A 23751-nucleotide genomic window follows, 5' to 3' on the forward strand; every position below is an offset into this window, starting at 1 on the left:
AGGTCTCTTTGCTCTCTCCTTTAGAACTTTGAGTTGAAAACTCTGGCTGCCTTACCCTCCATGGACTCTCAGCTCTGTCTCCTCAAGTCAGGGTGCCCACGGGGATCCACCCAGATTCCTCCTCCCTGGACCATGATCTAGAAACACTGTGCTGTCAGTAAGCTGGGGCAATTAAAGGGCTTATCCACTGTTTTCCATCTCTCAGGAATTACTGTTATTGTCTTATGTTTAATATCTTGAAAAGCATTTTTTCCCACATATTTTGTCTTTAAAAAATTGTTTCAGGTGGGAGGGTAAATATCATCCCATTACTCCATCTTGGACATAAGTTGGTTTTTTTTTTTTTTTAATTAATTAACTAATTTATTTTTATGGCTGAGTTGGGTCTTCGTTTCTATGCAAAGGCTTTCTCTAGTTGTGGCAAGCGGGGGCCGCTCTTCATCGCGGTGCGCAGGCCTCTCACTATCGCGGCCTTTCTTGTTGCGGAGCACAGGCTCCAGACGCGCAGACTCAGTAGTTGCGGCTCACGGGCCCAGCTGCTCCGCGGCATGTGGGATCTTCCCAGACCAGGGCTCGAACCCGTGTCCCCTGCATTGGCAGGCAGATTCTCAACCACTGCGCCACCAGCGAAGCCCATAAGTTGCTTTTTTTTTTTAAGACCACTTTCCACCACCCTAGACATAATTTCTGTTCCTCCTACCCTTAATGCAGTTACATCACTTTTGTGGGTTAGACCGAAATTCAGTATCTACATTAATTACATAAACGTCCTAGATAAATGAAATGTATCTAATATGATTACTTTCTAGTGTCACTACTTTGTTTATAATACTTTGCTATATTTGTCTTTATTTTAATTTCTTCTTTTTATTATGTACTTAATCTAATACAATTCCAAGCTCTAACACAACTAATATAATTCCAAACTCTATTCCAAGTGGGTAAAACTTCTCTCAATATGTTAAAATATCTCAGTGTTTTGTCAATTTGATCTACTTGAAGAATTTTCGGTGGGAGTCTTTCTTTTCCACAGCTTTAGGTCTTTTCTCTTGGGCTAGTCAGAGTCCCGGGGGAAGGTACTTACAATATGTATGGAAAGTGTAAGCCTGCCTGCCTGCCTGCCAGCATTTTGGGTGTCAAGTGTGTGAGTTGGAAGGAGAAGGCTGTGATGCTCAGATTTCAGAATAACCATTTATCTAATCCCCATGTTTCTATGTAATCCCGAACTCCAACTGTGCCTGATGTTTCCTCCCCTCCTCTACCTCAGCCCAGGTACCCTGTAATTTTACCCTCTCCAGGGAATAAACCAGCAGTGCTCTTCCAGGGAAGGGGAGGGGCAGCGGCCTGGCTGATGAGGTGGAAAGGAGATCTGGGGATCTAAGTGTGTCTTAAGCAGATTTACAACAAATCATCCTTTACTCTTAATTTCCAGAAGGGCTTACAACTGGCAATTCCAAACGTTTTGGTGATTGTATGACATAAATCAGATTGCTTCTCTGTTATTCCCCACTGCCCGTTTATGATCCAGTTTTTCCTGGGTGACTAAATTAGATATCATCCATCCATCTGACTTCCACATTTTTAACTTATTTTTTCCATTTTCTTCCCTCTTACTCTTGCTGTCCTTGTGGGTTTATGTCTTCTGAAAAATACTGTTCTGTTGTTTTGGTTAGGTTCTGTGAGGAAACTGAGACAGACATGCATTTAATCTGCTGTCTTTAACCAGAAGTTCCTCATTTATATTTAATTTAGTTTGCCTTATTATTTTACCTGTATCTTTGAAATCCATTTCTGAAATACAGTTGGGCCTGAATAAATAAATTTCTATACAAGAGTTATTAATAGTACTCTGGTTACTTCTTTAGTGTGAGTTGATAAGTAATTTACGTTCTTTCTAAATTTTAATGTAAGTGGCTAAGGAAGATCATTTGGTAGAATCCTTAGGAAGATCTTCATGGACAATTTAAACATTTTTCTAAATTTGCCTATATGGATACCTAAAATTTCCTCTGTTTTTGTTTTTTTTTTTAATTTATTTTATTTTTGGCTACGTTGGGTCTTTGTTGCTGTGCGCGGGCTTTTCTCTATTTGCGGCGAGCGGGGGCTACTCTTCCTTGTGGTGCGCGGGCTTCTCACTGCGGTGGCTTCTCTTGTTGCGGAGCACCGGCTCTAGGTGCCGGGGGCTTCAGTAGTTGCAGTATGTGGCTCAGTAGTTGTGGCTCACGGCTCTAGAGCGCAGGCTCCGTAGTTGTGGCGCACGGGCTTAGTTGCTCCGCGGCATGTGGGATCTTCCCGGACCAGGGCTGGAACCCATGTCCCCTGCATTGGCAGGTGGATTCTTAACCACTGTGCCACCAGGGAAGCCCCTCCTCTGTTTTATTTTAATCCCATTTCCTCTTATCCAGTTTTCTATGGACTCAGGAAAAATAAAACTGGTAAAATTTATACAAACTCTACAAATATCAAAAGGGAATATAAAAGTCAGCCTAAAATGTCTAGACCAGTTTAGTTTAGTTCTCTATAGTACATCAAAGAAATAAAAACGAAAAAGAATTCTAGCGTACATCTTTACAGACATTATTAAGAGAAATAGAGAAACAAAACTGTAAGAGAGAGAATACTAATACAATAAATGATGTGGACAACTGTCATTCCCTGCCTCGACTGTGTAGTTGTAAGCACTGTGGGGGACAGGACCCGCTGGTGGGCTGGCTCTCACCAAGCTAACTCGATCATGGCGGTCCCATGGCTTGTCAGTGACTGAGGATCTAGTACGTGGGCTTCCTCTGGCCCCTGAGTTTGGTTCAGGACTGGGCCTATGACCTATCTAGGGCAAATGAGATATGAGGGCTGGTTTGCTAGGATCTTCTAAGGAAACTTTTCATCTTAAGAGAGAATCACAGAAAGAGACAGCCTCTACTACCTTCCCTTTCAACTCTGGCATGCATGGATGTGAGGCCAAGGAATTCTGTGGTCTTGTTACCCATCTGGGGATAAAGCCATCCCATGAAGGACAATAGCCGTGTGAGAATTACAAAGAAATGGAGCTACGGCTACTAAATTCAGCCTCTCTTAAAGTCCACCCTATCTGAGACCTGTATGTAAGTGAACATATCCATTTATTTGTTTAAACCAGTTTGAGGTAGGATTTGTTACTTGCACATGAAAGCACTACTACAAATAACCATAGAGACTTATAGTTACTGATGTATATAGTCAACTGAATGATCAGCTCTGTCTCAATAATGTCAAAAACAGGAAAATTATATATTGATTTTCATTAAATGACAGACACAATAAATATAAGGGTCTCTACACAACCTAAAAGACAATACTCTTAACAGCAAATGCAGAAACATCCTCTGCAAATGTGTTTCCTAGTATGAATTTATTGGCCTTTTGGGAAGAACAGTTCTCCAATGTGAGACTGTTCCATGCATAGCATTTCTAAATCCAGCACTAAATGACTGCCCCTATGCCCAGTTATCATGACAAAGAAAATCCTCCCTCATTCACTTACCTTCAGGTGGTGGTACCAGCCCCAGATGAAAACACCAATGCAGAGAAACAGATGGATAGTATATCCTATGATAATTTTTTCCTTCAGTATCATTTTCAAATCAGAGTCTAAGCTTTTCATATTACAAATAAGGAAACTGAGGCCCAGAGCAGCCATACTCTATTCACATGGCTAAACAACAGTGTTTTCACACTGTTGAGGGGGAATATTAACTGAATTTATTTTTCAGTAAGTTCACATGAAATGACATACCTGCAACATGACAGATATGCTATAAGATGCGATACACTGACATGGCAACATTTTATAGGATCTAATGATGAGACTGATAGAAAAAGGTATATTTCTGTTTTTAACCATTAGGTTCTATTAAGCTAACTATAATCAGGGGAAAACAATATTATCAAGATATTTATCCTTCACCCTGCAAATGCTTCTTAGTATCAATACTTAATTTTTTTGGCAAAGAAACTGTGCTAGACGCACTGTGGCCCTTGTTCTCACAGAATGTAAATAAAAGGATAACCAAGGACTATATGATAGGTGACTAGGGCATAGTACAGATGATGAATGCTAAAAAGACTTCAGCTTTTCCACTCTCTGCTGGAATAAATGAAAAAGTCTCCCCTGTGAAGGTGGGGCTTGAGAGTCTCCTTGCCTGGCTATGCAGTGAGAGGGAGGAAAAGCCCCCAGAGCTGGAGGAAGAGGCTAGGCAAGGCTGAGAACTGCACAGGGCTAGCAAGAGGGCCAGCGGAAAGGATACTGCAGGGGGCGGGGCCTACTGAATGAGTAGTGCAAACTGAAGGCAGGCTGAGAAGCAGAACGCAGACCTAGGAACGTGGCTCACACCTTGCAGGCAATGGAGGAGAAGCTACTGATTGTGCTTGAGCAGTAAGCAGAAAGACATAATAAACATTTGTAGGGGATTAGAGGGTTGAGTGAACTAAAGAAACACACACTTGTACTAATGGAGTATATACCTGAAATGGCTTATCTGATTCTCTAAAAGGGAAGACAGTCTTTCCTTTATCTCCTCAAACTTCTCTTTTTCTTCCACTGAAATAGTTCCGATTCCATCAGGCCTGGAAAAAAAAAAAAGGAGAGTCAGTAATTTATTGTGATAGAACATTTACCTTTTTTTAAAAGTATTTATTTATTTATTATCTATTTTGGCTGCACTGGGTCATATTTGCGGCACACGGGATCTTTGTTGTGCTGTGCAGGATCTTTAGTTGAGGCATGCATGCAGGATCTAGTTCCCCTACTGGGGATCGAACCCGGGCACCCTGCACTGGGAGCGTGGAGTCTTACCCACTGGACCAACAGGGAAGTCCCTTGAACATTTACTTTTATAAATTTTATATCTTTCTATTTCCCTGAAAAATCCAAATAATTAAGGAAAATGTATATTGGTTCACAGTATACATACTACTTGTGTCTACAGTGGAAATTTATTGGAGATATTTATAGCCATTTGCTTCATATTTCGACCTGCAATGAATGGAACAGAATTATTCTCTTTTAGACAGCCTTCAAGGTAAAGGATTACAATAAATATTTTTCAGATCTACAGAAAACAATGACTAGTCCTTGAGAATGGCAGTGAAAAGTGTTTTATAGTGATACCAAACATTTGACCAATTAAATATCCTGAATGGAATTATTATAAAAAATATACTGAATGTAAGCTAAAATGTCTTAACTCCTTCTCTTCCAAATAAAAATTAGCTAATGTGAAACTGGAGATTTAATTTTAATTGTTGTAAGGAACAGACATTTTGGATTCATGCAGTGGTTTACTGCTCTATTTTTTTGTTTAAATATAAATGAAACATGAATACTTGAATAAAAACATACGGAGAAGAAAGACCACCTATGTTTCAAGATTTTTGTGCTTAACCAAATATGCCTATGAAATAAAGTATCAACTTTACAAATAAAGTAGTACCTTTAAAAGTAGCAACAGGGACTTCCCTCGTGGTGCAGTGGTTAAGAATCCGCCTGCCAATGCAGGGGACACGGGTTCGATCCCTGGTCCGGGATGATCCCACATGCCACAGAGCAACTAAGCCCGTGCGCCACAACTACTCAGCCTGCGCTCAAGAGCCTGCAAGCCGCAACTACTGAAGCCCACGTGCTCTAGGGCCCACAAGTCGCAACTACTGAGCCCGCGTGCTGCAGTTACTGAAGCCTGTGTGCCTAGAGCCCCTGCTCCGCAACAAGAGAAGCCACCGCAACGAGAAGCTCGCGCACCGCGACAAAGAGGAGCCTCTGCTCGCTGCAACTACAGAAAGTCCGTGCACAGCAACGAAGACCCAACGCAACCAAAAAAAAAAAAAAAAAGTAGCAACAAAGACTGAACAGAAGTCTTCTTTTACTAAGATTAGGATTGAAAACATAAAATATATCTAATAGGGATTCAAAATTTATTCTATATCCATTTAAGTATCTGGTAGTATAGCAGTCATCTCAAATTTTGAATGTATGAATTTCACTGTCTGTTAAAACAGAGAACGAGATACATTAATTTCACATTTACTTTAAATATTTATATATTTCAACAAAATGAATCTTTTGCATTTCTTAACACCAATCATATCTTCTCAAATTAACTTATTTTTCTAAAGATTGTTTTAATTTCCAAAGATTTATCATTTGAACTTACTAATTTTTAATGTTTATGTATAAAATAGGTACAGGTGAGGATTATGAAAAAAATGGGTATTTAAAATAACTTTCCCAACAAGATTTTTATTTGCTGTTCCCACTGTTTTTTACCTAGACATCTATACGTGTGTGTGTGTACATTTTTGATGCTCGTAAACTAGTCAGTTAGGATAAAAGCGATTAATTCTAAAGTTATACCTGAATCATACTGGCTTAAAGACCTTTTATGCATATCAAAGCATCATTTTTCCCAGAAAAAAAAAAAGCATCATTTAAATCTGAGAATTTTTTTCTAAAACAGAGTAAATAATTTGTTATTTCAGAAACTTGCATCCCGCTTGAATTTATGCTTTGAAAATATTACTTACAATTACATTTCATTCTGATCCATCAAAATGCAGTTTCAATGTTAACTGCAGAAAAACTAAGGGCAAAATATTTGGTCTTTCAAAATGTTTACGAAGGAAAAAAGAAAGTCTGATTTTAAATTCTAGAGCAATGAACTATGAACTAACCCCAATGTTTCAGAATAATTTAACAATGGATTTTTTTTCACATATTACTTCAGAGTCAATTCCTACCAAGCAAATAATAGCACAAAACCCAGACTGTAACCTAAGCATAACTATTGCCAATGATCACAAAAGTTGAATTGGATAGTTCTATATAGATCATTAATTTGGGAATTTGGGCAGACAAAAACTATAACTACATTATGCTATTACATAGACAGCAAGACATCCCATACCACAAAGTTGCAAGTGGTCAATTCACTAAATACACCTATGCAAACTTGATGAAAAAGAGCAAAGAACTTCTCTTTATTGTTCTGAAGATTGACATGGTCCTTTGGCCTTGCACTCTGACAGATGCCACACAATTATATTTCAGTGAATTTTACTGTTTGTTTCAACTGTCAAAGGAGATTATAATCCACAGTGACAGAGTACATTGGTGGGTCATATGAAACTTCGCTGGGGCACATCGCCTACCTGACTGAATGAGGCCAGGGGTTCAGTCGATGAAGAGCGAGAAAAGTCAGTCGGGGGGAATGTCACTCATGTCACTTTCACGGAGATAAAGACTGTTATACACAGTGAAGGGCTGTCACTTCACTGAGCTTATTACTAAATTACGTATACATCTGACAGGTTAAATACATTTTATATTTTGGACTTGCCCTTATTCACATATCCTTATTTTAATGTGTATACCAGACTATATTAGGTATATGAAGTGGCCTTCTATATCTAAATTATTGAGGTTAAATGGCAACTTTGCTGCAGTCAAGCCTAAAAGTAACAGCTCCTTCTAAAATTATTCTTCCTAGTAAATGCAAATACTTCCGTGTCATCAATATCTTCTTGTCATGGTTGCTATTAAAACAAACACAGCAATTATCAGCGTGCCTCGTACTGTTCTGTTTTATATGTATAACAACATAGGATGCCCACAGCAATCTTTTCTCTAGTCCCCAAGAGAGGAGGCTGTTGACCCTCAGGGAGGTTAGGTGACTTCCCCAAGGTCACACAGCTTGTAAGGACAGAAGCCTGGACTTGAATCTAGGTCTCTCGCATTCCAAATCAGAGGCCCTCAGTGCCCATGCCTTATTGTCTTTCCTCTGTGTTTTAACAGAAAATCAAGAACAATACGAAAAATCCCTAATAAAAAATGGAAGCTATATTTGAGAAGCAACAATGTGGAACTATTTTAAATACACTTCCTCACATCACACATTTTCTATGTTACTTGTATAAGGCAGGGAACTTAAATACCAATACAGTTTAAAATACCTACCACTGAATCAGTGATTCAGTTAAAAAAGACCTTAACAAAGGAAATCCTAAAATTTGCTCTTTTGTGCATTACGACATAGGTACTTGCAGAATCCTTGAGAGATATTTCAACCAGTTACATTTGATGCACATTTGCCTAGTAGACTCAGGGTAATAGAGATTCAAAGTATAATAGTTTTATAAGCTCAGTTTATAAATTAATTTGTCAGCTATACGTTCAAAACCTATTCAGAACTTGACCACCCTTGACCACTTCTGCTACTCCCCTGGTTCCGGTCATCATCAGCTCTTCCCCGAGTACGGCTGTAGCCTCCTTGGTCTCTCTCTCCTCCAGTCTTTTGTCAGAGTGTTGGCTACACGCTATTGTGAGCCATTTTCAAGTGTGAGTCATATCCCTGTAGTGGTAACACTCATTGTAAAAGCCAAAGCCCACTCTGATTTCCTCTGCCCCCTCATGGCAAGTCCTCCACTCTAGCCATGCTGGTCTCCTAGCTAGTCTTCAAACATAGGAAGCATGCTCTGCCTCAGGGCCTTTGCATGTGCAGCTTCCACTGCCCAGGAGCCTTTCCCTATGCACACACATGGCTTGCTCACTCACTTCCTTCTTATCTCTACCGACATGACTCAGGATTAGCGAGATTATCTCTAACCATCTGGTGTAAGAGTGTAATCTCCCATTTCCACAGGCCTCTTTATTACTTGCCGTTGTATATACTGCCATCGTCCGACATGTGATATATTTATTTGTTTACTGTCTGTCTCTTTGTGCTGTACTCCTAGTGCATAGAACAGTAGATGGCATATAGTTAATATTCAATATATAAATGCTAAAGAAATGAATTAGTGTTATATAGAATAAAAAGTATCAGTTATATACGATTATAAGAATTCATGAATTAGTAATATCACATAATATTATTACTTATTAGTATTAATATGGCATGAATTGTTTGGAATATTTTTATTATATAACAGTAGGTAAAATAGAAAATTTTTTGAAAAGCAAGTTAGAGCAGGAATTATAGTTAAGAATTCTGGGTAAAAAGATCTCTAACAAAAAATTAGCATGTATTTACACTTAGCAGAAAATTTTTAGTGTTTACCTGCCATTTTAATTATTAATGAAATGAACTGGTTTAAATCTCAAGAATAGAATTGTTTTCCTGAGATAATAAAAGCAAAAATAATAATGCCTCTTTGACATTGATAAAAAGACGATGTTAAAATGTGGTTATTTAAAATTCTAACAAAGAAGACCAGTTTTCTGATTTGAATGTTAACTGGGGTTTAACTCTATGCCTATATTATTATATTATTACATTAAAGTGGTTCCAATGGGAAGGAAGTGTATGTTCATGTACCAAGAGTTAACATTTTCATTTTTTTCCTGATGCCTGTAGTTACAGAAGTTACATGATTTTAATAAAAATAGAGTGTTCTGTGAAACAAATTTAAGATATGAACAAGTTATAAAGCAGGTACACTTCTTTTAATTATAGATACTGTCAAATAAGCTATGACACAGAACTTCCTTCCGGTATTACATAATAAGCAATTGAACACCACATGCAGTTGTGTCTATGATAATTATACTTGAAAAATTCTTCAAAAACAGGATCATACAACAGAACTTTCTGCCACTGATTCATACTTAATAGACTGATCTTACGTCTGCCTATGGGTCATATTCTGTTTTCACAGAAACCATCACATGTGTGCACAGGTGCACACCCACGCACACAGAGAACACCTTTTTTGAAAGGCGGATTCCTCCAAAAAATAGTTCCTATACATATTAAGGCCTGTACAAATTAATTTTACTCAATTCCTCCATGAACTAAGGGGTTTTATAATTTGTGCTATTCATCAATCTGGCATATTAGGCATTTTAAAGCAAACAGAATCTTTTCTGTATAGGTGACATCTTGTCATGATTACCAGTTCCTTCTGTAATGAGTACAACATAAGCTCTAAAGTGAAGGAGATGTTCTGAAAAGACAACTCCGGAACAAGAGGCATGCACAGTATTACCCATCCATTTCCTGTGATCTCTGATGGCTTTTGGGGTAGTTCAGAGAATAGTTTCCATGAAGGGAAATGATGATTCCACTGTATTTCAAGAAAGATCTGAGGAGAAGAGTACACAACTGGGTTGCAGAGTTGGGTATTTGAGCAGAAGAGAAAATATCAAGGATGGGCTCTGCCTAAATGTTCTGATGTGGACGAACCCAGTAACTTCACTTCCCTTGGCTCGACAGTAGACAGTTCCTGTGTTTTTCAGTATCATACAACATTTCAGAGGCCCATAAGACTAATACAGACTAATTCTGGCATGTTTAACATCCATTTCATCTGGGTGAATTTAGGTAAAGACGATTTACTGGCTGCCAACATATTTTAAGGAGTAATGGTTCTGTGACGCACTCCAACAAAAAGGATGAAACACCCCCTGTATTTTTTTTTTTTTTTGAACACCACGAATCATGAGACCTTGTTGGAGGTTCTTAGTGCAACAGTGAGGTCTGAGAAGGCTGACAGTAAAGAAATGGGTTTAATTTGTTTTAATAGCACATCCGAGAATTATTTAGTCATGGTATCTCCCTACAATTCCCACTTAAAAAGCACTATTTAGTGCTGATGAGCATTTGTTCTATTACTCAATGAAAACTGTAACATCTTCTATGGTTATTTTCTTAATCACTTTTATCAGTGGGACAGCTGCTAGATACTCGAAGGATAAATGTCCCCTTCGCTTAATAATCTCTAGGAGTGGACATACCGCCTGGAACAGAGTGCTTGGGAAGTTTGTGGGTTGAATAAATACACCAGGAGTTAACATATAGAAAAGTCCTGTAAATTGATGAGATTTCCTTTACCTTCCCGCCTCATACTCCCTCCCTCCCCAAACTCCTCAGGTAGGTTTGCTTGTCCTGGCAGTTTGGTGGTTTGTGGTAAAAGATATTTTGCAAGCAATGAGTGGGCAAATGGCAAAGTTCATGGTGCTTTTGAGTTTCTCATAGGCTTCTTTTCACCTGCCCTCTCTGATGAGGAATGTATGACATCTTAGCTTCCTCCAGAGAGAGTGAGAAGGGGAGAGACACCTAGAGGGTGGTATTTCTGAATTGTCAATTCTGCCTACAGCACAGCAGGTAAAAGTCACTTTGCACTTCGTGTATTTCCCACCAATATCCATTTGTGAACAGAAAAAAAAAAAAAAAGAGGAAGACACAGCACACAAGAAAATAAGAAATGGTGGAAGATGAGGGAGAAAACAATAATCTCTCATTTTTGTTCTCAAATCTATAACACCTCCTATTGTTTCAAACAAAATGATGTATCATTTGGATGGTCATATAATATATAATCAGTGTCCTTTTACTTCCCCTGAAATTTTCAAATATCCAGAAGAAGAAATTAATTCTACCCCTATACATTCACTGAAATAGAAGAAACAGATTTTCTAGGAGAAAATATCTCAGAAATGAAATTTAAAAATCATATTCTCTTTTTCCAAACCCTCCTCCCTCCTGATCCTTTCCATATTTGAATTTCCAACTGTATTCTATTTTCTTTGGAGGTTTTAGATACTTCTACAAAAAAAGAAGGCAGGAATCTGACACTATGAAGATACATGATCTTGTGACTTAGTTTTTGTGGTGAAGTAATGATGGACAGACAGGTCAAGGACAGGTATCAAGGTGTCTCATAACTGTCCTCTCCTGGAACCAACTAAAATCAATACTGCACAAAATTCTAGAACTCAAGAAAAATAAAATATCAAGAGGATTTTAAAAATAAAGAGAATTAAGGTTGATAGTGTTCTTTGATATAAGTATCATCTCTGCCTAATACCTAATATTATTTTTAAAAATAACTTTTTAAAAAAATTAAAGAACTATATACACATCATAATTTGGGAGGAGAATTCAAAAAAATACAAAGACAAAAGTTTTCTTAAATGCCCCCATCAGAAATAACTAGTAATACCATTTTGTAAATATAATCCAGCCTTCTTTCTATAAATCTATACATATATTGCACATTCTAACGTATAATTTGATTCTTTTAATGAAGTATAAACATTTTCTCACATCATTTAAATATTCTAATATATGCTTTTTAATGGAAGAATGATATTTCATTATATGGATGTACCATATATTTTTTAAAAAATTTATATTGGAGTATAGCTGCTTTAGAATGTTATGTTAGTTTCTGCTGTACAGCAAAGTGAGTCAGTATACAGTATGTATACGTATACATATATCCCCTCTTTTTTGGATTTCCTTCCCATTTAGGTCACCACAGAGCACTGAGTAGAGTTCCTTGTGCCATACAGTAGGTTCTCATTAGTTAACTATTTTATACATAGTAGTGTGTATATGTCAATCCCAATCTCCCAGTTCATCCCACCCCCACTTCCCCCCTTGGTATCCATATGTTTGTTCTCTACATCTGTGTCTCTATTTCTGCTTTGCAAATAAGTTCATCTGTACCATTTTTCTAGATTCCACATATAAGCGATATTATACGATATCATATAGAGTGACTCTGTGACTAACTTCACTCTGTATGACAGTCTTTAGCACCATAATATATTAATCCAATATTCTATTAGTAGAAATTTAGACTTTTTCCATTTTTTTCATACCATCAACACTGTTGCGATAACCAATCTTACACTAAATATTTTTAACCCATCTCTGATTGTTTCCTTTGGATAAATTCCTGAAAGTATATTGTTAGGTTAAATGGTACTATGGATCAAACTGTATTTCCCTAAAAGTTCATATGTTGAAGTCCCAACCCTCAATATTACTGTGTCTGGAGACAGGGCTTTTAGGAAGTACTTAAGGTGGAATGGGGTCATAGGGCTAGGACACCAATCTGATAGGATTGGTGGCTTTGTTAGAAGAGGAAGAGTGAGATCTTTTTCTCTCTCTTCTGTAAGAACACAGAGAGAAGGGAGTCATCTACAAGCTAGGAAAAGAGTCCTCCTCAAAGCCCAACCACACTGGTGCCCAGACTTCTAGTCTCCAGAACTGTTAGAAAATAAATTTCTGTTGTTTAACCCACCTAGACTATGGTATTTTGTTATGGTAGCCTGAGCTAAGACAAATGAGATGACATTTTCAGGCATTTGATACATATCACAAAACTGCTTCTTAAGAAAGCACTTACCAGCTTATACTCTGACCCACAGTGTATGAAATTATTAATTTCCCTCTAACCTCATCAACTGTGGTCTTCATCATTTGTTATAATCATTTTCAATTTTATATATAAAAAGGGTATTTCATTGTTTCAATTTATTAATTTCTATGTTGTAAAATGGCACAATCTTGCTGGTTACATGGGGTCTTTCCACGGGCCATAAAACTCACTGCATTTAACTCATGAAGAACGTGTAATTGTGAGATCTATTTATGAAGTGCCCCAACATGTCACCTATAAAATTTGTAAACATATGGTCCAATGTCATTCATTTACTTACTCAACAAATATTTATCGAGTACTGGCCAGGTCCTGGGGATACAATATAAGCACAACAGAAATGACTCCTTCCCTAATAGAATTTATAATAGGGAAAGGCATAAAAAAGAAAAATTAAGACAGTAAGTGTACATTACATTTAAGAAGGGCGGAAGTACAAAGCTCTGATGTAGTTTGAATTTCAGGTAAGGATTCAGTTTGGGAATATTAAAGCTGAGATGCAATGGATGAGCAGCAGTTAACCAGGGGGCACTTGAAGCAGAAGGGTTAGGGAGAGAGTCCCAGGAGGTTCTCCTTTGAGATGTCCAAATGTTTTTCTCAAAATGCAAGTTTTATCATGTGATTTCTGCTCCTATTATAGTAGACTGATGTGATACTCCAAAAGTCCCTCTTCACTACAAAACTCCTAAACACTGAATAAATTATAGCAAATACAGTTAAATGTTATGTTGTACTTATAAGAAAGTAAAAAATTCTCCCAAGAGCAGGAAAATAAAAATGAACTAGGAGCTGAAATCAAAGTAGGGGTGAATGTGAACACCAGGGCTGCCTTAAGGGCAAATGTCGATTCCAAGGAGGTTCTGTAGCTGTGTTGTTCAAGGGAATGCACCACGGGCTCAGAGACCTAATCTGCATGGGCAGCTACACTTGAGATGCCTGCAAAAAATGGGACGTTTGAATGGGCTATACTATCAGTGAAAGGATGGGCTAGAAAATCAATATCCTTGCAAAGGAGAACAAACAAGGAAATCTGTCTGTTTGTACAACATCTATAGACTGAGTGAAAAGAGTCTTTCTTGAGAATATGCACCACTTGCCTGACCTCATTAAACTGGGTACCACCTGTGCAATCGAGGAATCTCCAAGATGGAAAATAAAACAGCTCCAGTAGCACCTCCTATCACCAAGTAAAAGCAAGAGCAAATCCTTTTGGGAAGAAAGCATTCTCAACCCTGGCCTTGTAGAATTTCCACAGATGAATCCAAGTATACGTGCTTACTACAAAAACTGCTAGCAGAATAAGCAAATGGTTGACCATGGCAAAAACATCAGCAGAAACAATGGATTTATAGAAACACCTAGAAATTTTAGTTATCGCAATGATCAGAATACAAAATAACTAATTATAAAAGGTCTAAGGAAACAAAAAAGGAAACAAAAGCCAAGAAAGGAATGAGAGCTACTCAGAAATGACCAAATGGATTTAAAAAAGAACCTAAGAGAATTTCTAGAACTAAAAAAATTAATAACTGAAATTAACAATTCAATGAGTAGGTTAAAAAGCAGGTGTCATAGCTGAAGAGAGAACTGTGGAAGTAGAGCAAGGGCCAGTAAATGATAGTCCACCACCTGTCTCTGTGAATCAAATTGTATTAGAACACAAGCCACACTCATTCATTTACATACTGCCCATTTGGCTGCTTTTGCTCTACAGTAAGAGTCAAGTAGTTGTGACAGACCATATAGCCCACAAAGTCCAAGATATTTATTATGTTTACTATCTGGCCCTTTACAGAAAAAGTCTGCTGAGTCCTGAAGTAGAAGACAGAACTAAAAATATTATATACAATGCAGCTGGAGAAATAAGTAGACAGAATATACATTAGAGACATTAAGAGATACAGAAGATAAAATGCCTAATATATGGGTAATTGGAGTTTAAGGGAGAGCAAGATTGGAGGAGAGACAATAGTTAAAGGGATTACAATATTCCAGAACTGATGACAAACATGGATCTTCATATCCCAATCAAGGTAAATTCAAAGAAATTTGCACTTACCCAATATCAGCGCACATGGGTCAGAAAGCCACAAAATTCCCAAACAGAATTATTTAAAAAGAAATCCACATGTAGACATATTACTGAACAGTGAACCCACAAAACACAAAAGAACGCAATAATCCTAAAACTATTAAATCAAATCTCCCTCAAAAGAATGGCAATGAAGCCTTCTTAACCCAGAAGTCAGAAGAAAATGGAGTACTATCTTCAAAGTTCTGAGAGAAAATAACTGTCAGCGTAGAATGTATAACAGGCAAAATTTTCTTTCAAAAATGTGATTGAAACAAAGAAATTCCAAAATTTGTTACCTATAGGTATTCCATTATATGGAATTCCAAAGAATATACTTTAGGAAAAAAGTAATTTCTAAATTGAAGCAAGTATTGAGTATAAAATAATAAAAATAATGTCTAATGTGTAAGATTAGAAAACAAATAAGGATACAGTTAAAATACCAGATAACATAAGCATGTAAGCCAGGAAGGGGGTGACTGGAGGGAAATGTTCTAAGGTCTCTGCACTTTTCAGAAGGAGGAGAAAATTTGCTGATTAGCATAAGATTTAAAATTTTAGTCACATACATGGTAAAATCTCAAAAGGTGAAAAATGTAAATGAGGAGAAAAAAAGAAAATAAACTGGGTGAAACAAAAAGGAGGCAAGAAAGAAACAAAAAGCTTAGAGACATGAGCCAAAAAGAGCCCAAAATAAAATGGTAGAAATGAATTTACTTATATCTATACACATGATAATTGTAAATGGACTAAACTAATTAAAAAACAGAAATTGTTACATTGGATAATTAAATCAGAATCTAGTGTGCTATTTATAAGACACAAGAATACAGAAAGACTAAAAGTAAGAATAAACATATATCAGACAAATGCCAAAAGAAGGTAATGCTAATAACCATTTAAATAAACTTTAATGTAAAATGCATTACTAATTATGAAAAGGGTCACTAAATCATAATAATAATTTCCATTCACCAACAATATTTAATAATTTTTAAACTTGAATACACCTAATGAACAGTCTCAAAATACGAAGCAAAAATTTGCAGAAGTAGAGGAAGAAACCACCACTGCAGTGGCAGCCTTCCACTCACCTTGGTCATAACCCCACAGATCAAGCAGACAAAAAACCAGTAAGAGTTTAGAAGATTTGAACCACGAAACTCCTGCTTGCCCTACCAAGCTACAGAATATACATATTTTTTCAAATGACATGAAACATTTACAATATTTAACACATAACTGGACATAAAGAAGTCTCAAGTTATGAAGAATCAGTATCATACAGATTACATTCTCTGAACACAAAGAAATTAAGTTAGAAATCAATTTTCAAGAATATAACCAAAAAAAAAATTCACTTTCCTAGAAATTCGAAAATATACTTATAAACAACCCTGTGTCTAAGGAGAAATTATAATGGAAAGTTAGAATTACTTAGAGTGAATTTGAATCAAATACATTATCAAAATGCATATATGTAGCAAAAGGAGTACTTAGTGGAAATTTAACCTTAAATACTTATTTTAGAAAAGAAGAAAAGATGACTAGTAATGAGTTAAACAGCTAATTTAGGAAGGTAGAAAAAATAATCCAAGAAAGTAGAAGGATGGAATAATAAAATCAAAGACAAAATTTAATGAAATGGTTGACTACAAAAGGGGGCACACAGGGGAACTTTTAGGGTGATAGAACTAGCACTAGGGTGGTGAATATATGACTCTATGCATTTGTCAAAACCCACAGAACCATAAGAACTGTATAGCAAAAAGAGTGAACTTTACTGTACACAAGCTTAAAGAAAAAAAAAAAAAATTCTATATCAACCAGGACGCTGAGGGATCCCAGGATGGAATGCATATTGTGCAAGTGACTCTAACTGTATTGTATGACATAACCTCACTAAATAGAGTGGGGGAAAAAAGAAGGTGTCATATTGAACTTTGGAAAACATTTTTGATTGGAAACTCTAAGGCCAATAACTAAAGGCCCTGTACACAGCGTACTCTAGTTGGCAAATTCTGAAACTGCTTTACATGTATACTGGGGTTGAACAAATAAGTAAATGGATGGGATGGTAGAAGCCAGATTTCTCACTGTTGAAGAGAGAAGTTATGAATAAGCAAGAGAGGGTGGCTGATATGAGCTTTGTGGTATTGGACTAGAGACGGAGACATCAGTATGAACTCATGGGTTAGTATATATACATACATACATATCACCTAGCTGTGTCCACTCAGAGGGCCTGGAAGCAATGGCATCCCTATAGCAATGAGCATATCCATCATCCCGATCTTGGTTTCTATATACCGTTCTCTAAGAAAAGGTTATCAGGGATCTTTGGAGAAATGGCTGATTCTAGGGCTGAGGCAGGGAAAAAAACAATATGAACTACAAGCATGTTTTAGTACCAGAGAGTAAGAAAGCGCTCAAAAAAACACATCAAAGGGAGTCTGTCTGAAAGAGCTCTCAATGGCTTAAGCTGGAACAATTTGAGCAACCAAACAAAGTAGTATTGGATTATAACCCAAAGTATAAAGTAACTATACATGAATCCATATTGATATAAACAAGTGGTTGACTAAATACACAGGGGACAAGAGACAAATCTTCATTGCAGAAGAATTCCCATTTACTATAGGTAGCTAGTCCTCCCTCCAGGAAGTAGGGTTTAATTCCCCTCTCTTCTTGAGTATGAGTTGGACTTAGTGACCTACATCCAAAAAATAGCACATGGAGACAGCAAAACAATATCTTTACAGTGGAAAAAGCTGGCAAACACGACCTTAACTAAGTGATCAAGGTTAACATGACCAGCTATGTCTTGTAGATATCATGTGCTCCCAGAAAGAATGAGATGAGAGGGTATTTCATTTCTTCAAAAACCTGTAGCCCCAGTCTAATCGTGAAAACGTCAGAGAAACCCCAATTGAGGGACCTTTGACAAAATATTTGGCCAGTACTCCTCTAAACTGTCAAGGTCATGAAAAACAAGGAAGAGAGACTGAGAAACTGCCACAGATCAGAAGAGACTTGAGGACTGAATGTAATGTGGTATCCTGAGTTAGATCTTGGAAAAGAAAAAAACACATTTAAAAAAAAAGAAACAACAACAACAAAAAACCCCAATGGACTGGTGAAATCCAAATAAGGCCTCATGGTTAGTTAAGAGTAATGTGCCAATATTGGTCTTCTAGTTTTGACAAATGTGCTGTAGGAATGTATGACATTATTATGTATGTAACATTAGACTAAACTGAAATACCAAAACTCTCTGTACCATCTTTGCAATTTTTCTGTATATCTAAAATTATTCTAAAATAAAAAAGTTTATTTTTTCAAAAAATTAATGAAATGGAAAACATAGAAACAACAGAGTTCAACAAAGCCAAAAATTGCTTCTTTGGAAAGACCAATAAATTTCGCAAACTTCTCATAAGATGGATTGAGGGCGAAAGAGAGAGAGAAGGTAAAAATAAACACTATTAGAATGTAAAGGGAAGATATTCATAGGCAGGAAAAAAAGTATAAAAACAACAATTTGAATAACTTAATATCAATGCATTTGAAAACTTTGATGAAATGCACTATTTCCCAGAAAATCATAACCTGACAAAATTCACTCAGGAAATAAATGGAAAACCTGATAGTTCTTTAACTATAAAATAAACTGATGCAGTGGTGAAAAATCTTTTCACAAATAGGTCCCTAAGGCCAGATGGTTTTGTTTTCCTATTTTTTGATGTAACTTTTATTTTTTGGAATAGGAAAAATATTTCTTTCTTTACTTATATTGATGTATAGTTGATTTATAATATACTAGTTCCAGGTGTACAATATAGTGATTTGATGTCTTTATGGATAATACTCCATTTAAAGTTATTATAAAATATTGGCTATATTCTTGCTGTTATACATTATATACTTATATCCTGTTTATTTTATACCTAGTGGTTTGTACCTCTCCCAGATGATTTTAAAAATGGGTTACCGATAAACCTTTCGAATCTCAAACAGAACAAGTGGGAAAGCTCCCCAACCCATTTTATATGGCTACAATACCTTGGATACCAAATCCTGACAAAAACAGTATGAGAAAGAAAAATAACAGGCCAATCTTGTGCCTGTTTAGATCAACACAGATCTAAAAGTACCAAACTGACTGGCAACAGTAATGGTAAATGGTTCAGATGTATATATATAGCTTTTGGGTTTTGTTTGATTGTTTTTATGCAAAAGCATCACATACTATGTTCTTTAAAAATTTTAGTATGTTGGAAAACTACATGGAGATCCAATGCAAGACCCCAAACTCCATTCCACACTTTAGATGCTAAGAGGCTTTAAAGGTCCCAAGCTTAAGAAAAGCTACACCAGAAAAGTAGCTCTTGCTTCTGTTCATTGTTAACTTGATCTATATTCAAAGTCATACTGAAAAATCCCTTTGCTTTATCTCTTCCTCAGTGATTTACCTTCAGTAGGCTCTTTTGTGCATTGTTTCAGAAAAAACCAGGAGTGTTTGCTGTGCATGAATGGTGTGGAGGGAAAAGAGAGAAAATTGATTCGGTGACCTTAGTAACCATTCCCCCCAACTTGCAGCCTGGCAACTTACTTACTCTGGATGATGGGATACTTGGCTCCTGCTTCCGGCTGTGTCTATGCTGCTGCCCTGTTAGGCCCACAATGCTTTCCAGCAACACGAGGGGCTGGGATGGAAGGGGGGTGATCCCAGAACCTCCCCATGGCTCCTTCTAATGCTTATGGGTGGTAGTTGAAGTGAGGCACCTATTCAATGCTTTTCCAGTCTCATCTTCCTGCTTGAGACTTGTGTAAATTGTGCTGCAGTAACACCACTATCAAGTTCACCTTTGCACTGTCTTTTACAGAGCAATTCCCCAAAGCTTATTTAACTACCATACCATATGTACGGTATGGTATATTTACATGATATTTTCATCATTTACAAAGTGCTTACATAATCGTATTTGACCTATTCAGGAACCTCATCAGGTAGGCAGCATCGATGATATTACTCACAAGGAACAGGTTGGGAAACTGAGGCTCAGGACCAACTGCTCCAAATGAAACAGCTCAAAAGTGGGGGAACCTCGGCAGGAAGACAGTTGTGCTCCTAGCTCCGTGCTATTTCCAACTTAGTAAGTCTCCACCCACATCGCTCACTTTCTGTTTTTTGCCTTATTTTAAAGAGCATAATTATCTTTAGTATTGAATTCCAGCTTGAGTAGGGGTAGATATTTCTGTTCGAAAGTTTGATTGAGGCGGATTTGGGCTGTACTATGGTTTCTGATAGAATCAAAAACGGTTCCTCGGTGTATATTTAAAAGGCCCTCGTTGGTAACTTACCTCTTCCACCTCTGCGCACATATCACCTGGGATAAAATCTGTCAGGTTAGCCACACCGTGTAAATTTCACCTTGCGATGACATTTTATCTGGTTGCTCCCCTGTCCCAGAAGTGAGTCTCTAGATTCACAATGGGTGTGATACCTAGACTTAATTTCTCTAAGTCATATGTCAAAGACTAGAATTAAGAACTGGTAATGAAAATTCTTGATGAGCCTATTTGATGCAGGCTTCTATGATGTGACTCAAAATATGCATCCTTGTCTCCAAAATGAGAGGCAGGAAGTTGAGGCATGATTTCTGAAGTGATAGGTAAGAGGAAATGTTATGATCTCTGAAGACGGAGGTATTGTGATATGATGATTTGACTGATTCCCGTGAAGGTTGCCTATTACTCTGTGATATGATCTGGAATCCACAGAAAGTAGGGATTACTTTCCATATAAACTATAGTCACGTCGTACTCCCTGTACCCTGTACTCGAAAGCTCGCACAGCTGAGCTGGCCTCTGCCGGGTGTGTAGCAGTTCTGAGATGGCCCTGCTAGACCGTACAAGGGTCAGCGACTCCACTGCATCCCTTACATTAAACCGGGACATAAAAGCCATTTTGTGTCGCTGCTTTAGTTTCTCCACCCTCAGCCTGACTCACAAAACCAAGATGTCTAACCATGCACATCAACCTGGAACTTTGCCCTACAGGCATCGTCTCTGAAAGTCTGTTTTCTCCACGCTGACAGTCCTCAGGGGCGCTCACGCTGAGTGCGGGCTGTGTTCTTCACGGCCGTACGTGGCTAGCATCCTGCACGAGTGGGTCGGTTTCTGTCCTTGACTCACTTTTCTCTTTCTTCCTCGGTCCTAGTACCAGCCAGACCTTTTCTGTCTAACTCTATTCTTTTACTCCTGAAACACTCAGAGTGCTATTCAGAGACGCTGTGTCTGCAGGGAAGGCACACGCCTAAGGGCGCTCAGCGCCATGTGACACGACGGGCTCCTGGAAACGGTTCAGATCCAGACAGCACTGCTGTCCTTCGCGTCCATCCATAACAAAAGGCAGTCTTCTTTTCTTTTGAATTTTTGACAGAGGCGGTTCAGGTAATGAGCAAAACGACTCTTTGAGTGAGTGTCTTGACAGATGGAAAGATGATCTTAACAAGAGAATACGGCAAACACTGTAGAAAAGTCAGACTTGACATTGACAGTATTTTTAACGGAAGTCTGTATAAATATCAGATGCCACAGACAAGGATAAGAGAAGCTTATTTTCACAAGGGGAGGTTGCTAAAACCCAGAATATTCTATTAGCAAAGAAATTAAGAATATAATTACTTACACGCTGAAATATTTCCACTGAGCAACTACCTATTTTTCATGTTTTTCCTCCTCTTACAATTTACATGCTCGCGGCTGGCTGACAAAGGGAAACATACCAGAATAATGACTAATCAATACTGATAGAGTATTTTATAATTATCCAGGACCTTCACCTTAATATTTCCCCTTTTCCATATGAGAATGCCCATTTCAGAAATGTTAAGTGATTTGCCCAACATGGGTCAGCTTGCAAATTTCAGAGCCAAGATGCAAGTAGAGATCTTTTGCCTCTTTTAATTCTTTCATTGAGACAGCACGACATCTCTGAATGACATCTGTTAGACTCTAAACATTATAGGAAACATTATGCCTTTTGGGTTATCTTGGAATATTTCTACCCTAACTGAGGTTCAAATTTCCCTAAAACCTATACTCCTTCCTTTCTTTTTTTTCTTAAGTTACATACGACCTAAATGCTGAATCAGAGACTGACTCAAATTTCTATTCTAAAGCACCACCCAGAGATACCTTCATAGGTATATATTTTAACCTGGAAAATGAATTTAACGTGTAATATTAAGTATAATATATGCATGAACGTATAAACATACCTTACATTGTATTTTACAGTGTACCATCATAAGGAAAACAATAGTTTACAGAATAGAAGTAACTATGGCAACCCACAGGTTCAAATCAGGCTGCCTCCCAGGTGGTGGCAGCAGCTCCCAGTGGCCTCAGTAACTTTCCATTAAAATGTGTCTCAAACACATACATTTTGGGGGCACATAAGCTGAATTTTCCACTTCATGTTCTCAATTTAACTTTACCTTTCTGTGTTAATGACTAAAATAATCTGATCATACAGGGCTCTCTGGGTTTGTCTGTTCCACTGTAACCTTTTTATCCTCTTGCATTTCAGAGTGCTGCCTAACACTGGGGGGCCGAGCTTTTGATATCCATTGGTCAGGAGGAATTAAGACAGTGCCCGGAGAGATACGAGACAGTGTCTACTATTGTACAACAGCCCCTCACTTTGACTATCAAAGGTTACCATCCGGTTATCCTCACGGTCCCCCGCTTGCCCTGCCACCTCACACAACACCCCCCGCCACCCCCCCAAAGTTTGCTGAGTGTGGAGGGTTTAGCTTGGGGTAATAGGAAAAGTGACTAAACTCTGTAACATTCCCCTAATTTCCAAGGAAGGCTGAGTTCCATCATGAGGTGAAAGTCTGAAGAGATTAGGATCAGTCTTATTTTATTGTAGGGTGAGAAAAGGCAGCAGTGGGGACTTCAGCAAGTACTTATTCTACACCCACAATATGCAAGGCACTGTGTTAAGGCTTACAGAGGATAATAGGGGAATGAGAAGTAGTTTTTGCTTTTAAAATATGATCTAGTGCAGTAGAAGCAGGCGTGCACGTGTGCGAGTGTGTGTGCACATACAAGTATACATGATAAAGTTTATAACTACAGGTACAAGGTTTGTAGTGTTCGCTTGAGTTAACAGAAGTCTTCTTAGAGGAATTTTGTGATATCTGACTGTTTAGAAACTTGAAAAAAGAAACCTTACAGGGAGGATAAACAGGTTGTCTGGGGTAAAGATTATGGAGCGAAGAATACCGGGACTTCAAACGAGGTAGACAGAACATGATGATATTGGAAAAACCCGATACTTGTAATTTATTTTTAATTTATTAATGAAATGAGAATCACCGAAGGCTTTTGCAAAGGAGTATGGTAAAAGTTAGCCTGTAATTTTGAAGGTGATTGCTAGACTAATGTGAGGAGGAAAAAGCAGTGGA

General features: G+C 37.6%; 1 protein-coding gene across 11 annotated transcripts in view; it reads right to left on the reverse strand.

Annotated features, from left to right (window-relative positions):
- The window catches only part of CADPS2 (calcium dependent secretion activator 2), a 548265-nt gene that overhangs the window by 134073 nt on the left and 390441 nt on the right, over positions 1–23751 (reverse strand). For all 11 annotated transcript variants that reach the window (XM_061198688.1, XM_061198685.1, XM_061198689.1 and 8 more), the window contains one exon: positions 4501–4602. In XM_061198688.1, the coding sequence (XP_061054671.1) occupies positions 4501–4602 (102 nt within the window). The remainder of the gene's footprint in view (positions 1–4500; positions 4603–23751) is intronic.

The sequence above is a fragment of the Eubalaena glacialis genome, chromosome 8 (genome assembly GCF_028564815.1).
Source record: "Eubalaena glacialis isolate mEubGla1 chromosome 8, mEubGla1.1.hap2.+ XY, whole genome shotgun sequence".
Classification (NCBI taxonomy): domain Eukaryota; kingdom Metazoa; phylum Chordata; class Mammalia; order Artiodactyla; family Balaenidae; genus Eubalaena; species Eubalaena glacialis.